At 59.0% G+C, this 6453-nt stretch overlaps 1 protein-coding gene across 1 annotated transcript; it reads left to right on the top strand.

The window, feature by feature from the left end:
* Positions 1 to 1485: 1485 nt before the first annotated feature.
* On the top strand, positions 1486 to 5440 carry Kazald1 (Kazal type serine peptidase inhibitor domain 1). The gene is made up of 4 exons (XM_090346909.1): positions 1486 to 2010; positions 2982 to 3142; positions 3222 to 3369; positions 3522 to 5440. The coding sequence occupies exons 1-4, from the start codon at positions 1500 to 1502 to the stop codon at positions 3617 to 3619; spliced, it is 918 nt and encodes a 305-aa protein (XP_090203035.1). The 5' UTR covers positions 1486 to 1499; the 3' UTR covers positions 3620 to 5440.
* The last annotated feature ends 1013 nt before the right edge of the window (positions 5441 to 6453 follow it).

Genomic DNA, 6453 nt, shown 5'->3' with positions numbered 1-6453 from the left:
TGGCAGCTACGTGGTTAAGACAAACAGGGCTTGGCGGGGCTCCGAGGAGCTTTTATTAGAGGGTAGCGGCCCCGCCACTGGCGGCCGGAGCCTACTGCGCACGCGCAGTCTGCCTCTGGGCGCCAGCCCCCCCCCCCCGGCCCCCGGGACGGGCGGAGCTAGACTGAAATACCGCCGCGGCAAACCGCGTGTCCACTCCCGCCGACTCGATTGCGGAGCCGCTTCTATAAACTGCTGGGGACAGGATGGGGCGGGGCCTGGCCAGAACCAGCCGGGCTGGCGGGCTTCCAGGGTTGCTCTTCTACCGCCCCCAGCCCACAGTGCCACGGTGGCGCTGGTGGCGGCTTTGAGATCGAATGCCTCCGGCTCTGCTTGTCTAGACACCGTGGCCGGTAATCCGGACCCGGAGCGACGCCCCGTCGAGAAAGCGCCCCGCCCCGCCCCGCCCCGCCCCGCGGCCGCCAGTTCGGTTCCGACCTCAAATCCTCGGCTCCTCGGCTCCCCTGCAGGCCGTGGGGAGGGAGGAGGCCAGGTGTGGATAAGCAGATGGATGTACACGTCGAGACGGGTCCTCGCCGGGGTGGAGAAACCGTGCGGGCTAGGCTGCCGCCGCCCCGGGAAGCCAGCCCTGGGGGGGGGCGGACGTGGTTCGATGACCCTGCCCTCCCGAAGCGCCCAGACGCCCGTGTAAAAGGACACCACAGCTCCTTCCTCCCTGTAGTGCAGAAGCTTTAGCCGTCCCCAGGAGCAGGGTAGTCGCACGACACAGCCAATCTTTGGGGCTTCCTAGCCACCCCCCCCCATCTGATCTGGGTCTCCGGTCCTCGCACTGCTCTTCCCCAGCGTCGGTGTCCAGTGACTTTCCTCTGCGCTCTCATTGTGACAGTGGGCCAGGCTAGAAGGAAATGGCCCGAGATGGTCCCCAGGGGGCTGCACAAAATGGGCAGCCTCAGAACCGGGGGGGGGGGGGGGCGGCGGGCGACGTCGGGGGGCGGGGAGAGGGCGGAGGAGTCGCTCCGAATCCTAGTCGGAGATCCTCCCACAGGAGCAGAGGTGGCCGGCGGGTCCAGCTGACTGTGCGGGAGCCTCTGCTCTGCTGGCTTTGGGATTGGAACCCAGCTGCTCCGTGGGGCCTGGCTCGGGACACCAGGTGAGTCCCAGGACCCCACGCCATACATTCGGAGCATCTCGGTTCCTGCTCCCTGGCCCTTTCAACAACTTCTGAAGCCATTGATTTCCATTCATCCCTGGGGCAATGGAGCATCAGAGACGGGTGGTTTCAGATCGAGTATTTATCACCCAGTAACCACGGCTCCAGTCCCGGATCCGCCCACACGGCCCCTAGGGGCCCCGAGGCCTCTGTGGAGCTGGGGGGAGGTCGCCTTGATTCTCAGGTAGCCGGGTTGGCAGTGTGCCAGGGGTCAAGCGGCTTTCAGCACAAGCTGTTTCTGACCTCTTGCCCTGGCTTTTCTTCCTGGCAGGGTGCCACCAACGCACCAATGTGCCACGTGCGCCCAGGGCTTCCAGCTAACCATGCCACAGCTGCCTGGGCGCTGCTCCTGCTTCTGCTCCTGCCCCCAGTTAGTGCCAGGCCCCCGGCAGGCCCCGATTTCCTGCGGCGGGGCTGGTTGAGGTTGCTAGCCGAGGGCGAGGACTGCGGTCCCTGCCGGCCAGAATTCTGTGCGGTGCCCCAGGGTTGCCTGGCGGGTCGGGTGCGCGACGCGTGCGACTGCTGCTGGGAATGCGCCAACCTGGAGGGCCAGCTCTGCGACCTGGACCCCAGCACGCATTTCTACGGGCGCTGCGGCGAGCTGCTCGAGTGCCGGCTGGATGCTGGCGACGACCTGAACCGCGGCGAGGTGCCCGAGCCGTGGTGCACTTGTCGCTCGCAGAGTCCGCTCTGCGGTTCTGACGGCCGAACCTACGCTCAGATCTGCCGCCTGCAGGAAGCGGCCCGCGCGCAGCCCGACGCCAACCTCACCGCGGCGCACCCAGGCCCCTGCGAGTCGGGTACGCACCACCCGGGGCCGCGATACCGCCCACCCCCAAAGATTCGGGCGTTCTCGAGACTGCTCTCCACCCTCAGGCAGCTGTGATGCTCTGGCCCCTGATCCTCAAAGGCTACTGCTTAGGATGCAGGCCCTGCATTCACCCATCTCAGACACACAGCCAACACCGGAAAGACCCTCAGACTTGGCCTAGATCCCTGGAGCCTGGGCAGGGTGCTGGCTCCTGTGTGATGCATCTGTAAGCCCAGTCTGCGTGCCTCCTTTCTCCTACATACAATGACTTAATGAAGGGGATATCACTACCTTTTTCTCCCCTCAGCCAGAGGGTTTAGGAGCCATTCAAGTCTGAAGTTTTCTTTGGCTGCTTTCTTCCATTTCCTGAGTTCCTACTCTGGATCTGGCTTGGCTGGGACTGTGGTGAAAACACATGCTCCAGCAGGAGCTCCCAACGATTTCCCCCAGGCCTCCCGGCTTCCCACTTAAATGCCAGGTTTCAGGTTCTCTAGCTTAGCCTCCCGGGGCTCCCCTTTGCCAGGGGAGCGGGGGAGGGGCGGTCCTCCTGGCCTTTGGGAACTGGCCCCCTTAGAAAACGGGGAAGTGGGGAGGGAGGGGGAAATGAGGAGGGAGGTATCGGTTACCCGAACTGCAGGAAAAAGGATGGAAGGTGGAATGAGGACAGAGGAGCAGTCAGGGACAGAGTGACACTGCCAAGTTTAAGGTGTGGGTCTCTGTGTTTGTCTAGTTTAGACAACACTCTGTTTTTGTACACATGCTATGCATCTCTGTAGCTGCATTTCTGCCTTTGTGTATACCTACGTCTATACTTGTATGTATGTACATGTCCTGTTTTGTCTACACATGTGTATTGACCTCTGCATATTTTGTCTTTTGCCACAAGCATATCCACAGTAATTCCTCTTGTTAGGCTGGATGTACCATCTCATTCTCAGCCCTCCTCCCTCCATCCCCCAGAGCCCAAGATTGTGTCGCAGCCTCGGGACATTTGGAACGTGATTGGACAGGATGTGATCTTTGGCTGCGAGGTGTTCGCCTATCCAATGGCCTCCATTGAGTGGAGGAAGGATGGCTTGAACATCCAACTGCCAGGAGATGATCCTCACATCTCTGTGCAGGTAGGGACAGGGAAGAGGCCATTCCCTGCTAGCCTAAGGCTCCCCCAAATGACCTTGCTGACTCCCTATGCGGCTCTAGTCTAGAGGTGGACCTCAGAGGTTTGAGATGACTGGGTGGCTTCAGATCCAATCGATTCGTCCCAGTGATGAGGGCATCTATCGCTGCATCGCCAGAAATGCCCTGGGCCACGCCGAGGTGGCTGCTTCCCTGACCGTGCTCACACCAGGTAAAGGGAGAGTGTGGGGCTGGGAGGATGTGTAGGATTAGAGCCCTTGAATGGGTGTAAGAAACAATCCTTATGGGAACGTGACTGTGCCCCCCCCCGCAGAGTGGGCTATGTGGGCATCCACATCTCTCCTTTGTCTCATGTGTTTTCAGACCAACTGAACTCCACAGGAATCCCTCAGCTGAAACCAGCAAGCCTGGTTCCGGAGGAAGCTGAAAATGAAGACAGCTATGATTATGATTTCTACTAGCTCTGGGGGGGGGGGGGTGATGGCTCTACTATCTGTTCCTGCTCTTGAGAAGACTTGGACTAGACCTGGAAAGCAGGAGCCAGGTCCTTTCGTGGATTGGTTTACTGCTCCTTATAGGGTGATCCCAGTGGTGACAAAACGAGAGGCAAGTTGTAATTGTAATCCCTCTGCACATCACCTTTATAATAACAATTAAGTTAATTAAAAACAAAAGAAGCGGGCAGGGAGCTTGGCCTAGTGGTAAAGTGCTTGTGTGGCATGCACAAGGACCTGGATTCGATTCCTCGATACCATACATATAAAAAGCCGGAAGTGGTGCCATGGCTCAAGTGGTAGAGCTCTAGCCCAAGAACAGTGCTCAGGCTCTGAGCTAAAGCCCAGGACTGGCCAAAACAAAACAAAAAACAAAAAACCAGGCACTGGTTGTTCACAACTGTAATTCTAGCTACTCAGAAGCCTGAGAGTTGAGGATCATGGTTTCAGTCCAGGCAGGAAAGTCCACGAGACTTTTTGCTCCAACAAACTACTCAGAAAAAGCTGGAAGTGGCACAGTGGCTCAAATGATAAGAGTGCTAGCCTTGGGCAAAAGAAGCTCAGGGACAGTACCCAGACCCTGAGTTCAAGCCCCAGAACTGGCGAGAGAGACCGAGATCGAGAGACCAAGAGAAAGATAGAGACAGGCAGAGAGAGAGGGTAGATTGAAGGACAGTAGGGGGAGAGAAAGCCAAGGTCTGTGCCGAAGAGGGCCTGGCCAAGAGGATTCTTCACAAGGATCAGCTAGGTGTAGCTGGTCCCCAGTCAGGTCGCAGTATCCACAAAGAGGGATGTCCCCTTCCCAGCAGCCTTCCCTCCAGTCCTGCTCAGCCAGTCTCTCCTAACTTCCTTCCCTATAAACACTGGTTCCTGTTATTTTCCTGGTTCTCAATCTTTGCCTTCCCTCAGTTTACCCTTCCTCAAAACTCATTTTCCAGTTTTCCCTCTTTCCCAAGTTCTAGGGGTAATACCATATCTTCTACTATTCTAATGGACGAAACCTACCTAGCACAAGAGTCAAAAAAGACTTGTAAACAAACCAAATCACACAGCTACACAGTTCCTGCAGATGTGCACATGAAGAGTGAGTGGGGATTACCCTGGGTGGCCTCCCATAATAACTGAATTCTAACTTCTAGAAGCTTCAGGTCCAGCCCCTCAGCGCACTCTTGCCAGGCGAGAGGCTTTTCCTATGGTGGCCCACCCCACCCTCTAGGGAGAGAAGCTGGAGCTATCGGGTTGGAGAGAGGGTGTCCTTGTCAGTCCTCCATTAGATGAATAGATTTCCTGTCCCTCTATTCATCTTGCTTTCCAGGCAGAGTGGGGAGCCCCATGTTTGTGCGTGGGACCCCAGTACGCCGAATGTATAAATAACACTTTCCCCACCTCCCTTAGGAACCTTCCAGTTTCCTCACGAAACTCAAAGGCATGATGGTAAGCCTGCTTCCAACTGCCCTAATTTTAATATTGAAGGTTCCTTACTTTAGATCCTAAGCTCTCTCCTCACATTCTGTAACCTAGTCCAGAGACACTGGGGAGGTTATGGCACCAAGGAGAGCCTGAAAGTGTAAGTGGATGGTGATGGCTGTAAGCGCCTGGGCTCCGCCTGGAGCGGATGCCTTTGCTGGAACACTTAGTTCCTCCTGGGAGTTTGCTCTCTGAGTCTCCTCTCTAGGAGCTGAGCCTCTAGGGAGGAGCACAACCTCCACCCTCTTCCCAGCCATCTGTCCATCTGCTCCTGCTTCATTTCATGCCAGAGGATGGTTCTCATTGATTGGCTAACCCTGACCAGAGCCCATATGTTAGCTGGCTGGGTACTTGGAGAGAATTCCAAGGCCACGGTGAGGTGGGGGGAAGGACGAGGCCCTGTTGATCCGTGTGACCTTGGGAAGCTGGGGACGGGGACCTGGGTCCCCACATGGGCTAGGGACCCGGCCCCTCGCTTGACACTGCCCAGCTGGTTCCAAGGCAGCCCTAGAAGGGCTTTCAGTCCGACCGGCCCACCTGGGGGCCGAGGCTCCCAGCCGAACTCTCACCCTACCCCAGGGCTTCCCCAGCCGGGGATCTGAACTCCCGGATCGCGGTCGATTGAAGCCTCCGGCAGCCTCCCTTTCCCGGTGCCGCGGCCCCGGCGGCTCAGGCCCGGGAGCCGGGAGTGGGAGGACCTCGGCCGCCCACCCTCCCCGCACCCGCCGCTGCAGCAGACGGGCTTTAATAACGTCGCTGGAAAGTGACACGCGATTTATTATTAAAGTAATGCGGGCGCGGGGACGGGAAAGGTTTAATAAACGCGCTGAGATGCCGAGGATTATTCACCGCAAATAAATGAGAGCGCGGGCGGCGTTTTAATAAATAATTTCCCGCCGCTCCCGAGGGAGGAGCGGGGAGGAGGACGGGGAGCCCCAGCCGTGGCGATCCGGCTTCGCCCCCCGCGCGGGCTTTCCGGGGAGGCTCCTACCGCAGGGGTGAGGGTCTGGGGGACGCCTGGGCGGGAGACGTCTGTCCCGCCCTGCCCGCTAGCCGGGACTTCCAGCGGACCGGGGCTCAGGGCTCCCCGGACGGGGCTCCGCCCGGCCCTCTCCTCCCCGCGCCCCCGGACGGGGCAGGGCATGAGGAGTAAGCCGAAGGGGGCTGCGGGCCCTGGTGTGTGGGTGACCCTCTGTGCGCGGCGGCGCGGACACCCCCGGGGCCGTCGTGGGGGTCCGGGGCCCCTCCGCGCGCTGCCCTGAATCTAGGGAGGGGGGCGCAGACCCGCTTCCGACTCGCTGGGGAAACCTGGGCCTGATCTGGAGCCCCAAGGC

The sequence above is a fragment of the Megascapheus bottae genome, chromosome 15, assembly GCF_031878675.1.
Source record: "Megascapheus bottae isolate mThoBot1 chromosome 15, mThoBot2.hap1, whole genome shotgun sequence".
Taxonomy (NCBI): domain Eukaryota; kingdom Metazoa; phylum Chordata; class Mammalia; order Rodentia; family Geomyidae; genus Megascapheus; species Megascapheus bottae.
The sequence above is the reverse complement of the archived record's forward strand: the minus strand, read 5'-3'. Positions and strand labels throughout refer to the sequence as shown.

Bases quoted from the DNA above. Each gene is read 5' to 3' on its own strand.
- Kazald1 (XM_090346909.1), top strand. From the start codon at position 1,500: ATGTGCCACGTGCGCCCAGGGCTTCCAGCTAACCATGCCACAGCTGCC. The intron at 2,011-2,981 runs GTACGCACCACC...TCCATCCCCCAG, and splicing joins CCCAGGCCCCTGCGAGTCGG to AGCCCAAGATTGTGTCGCAG. The intron at 3,370-3,521 runs GTAAAGGGAGAG...ATGTGTTTTCAG, and splicing joins CCTGACCGTGCTCACACCAG to ACCAACTGAACTCCACAGGA.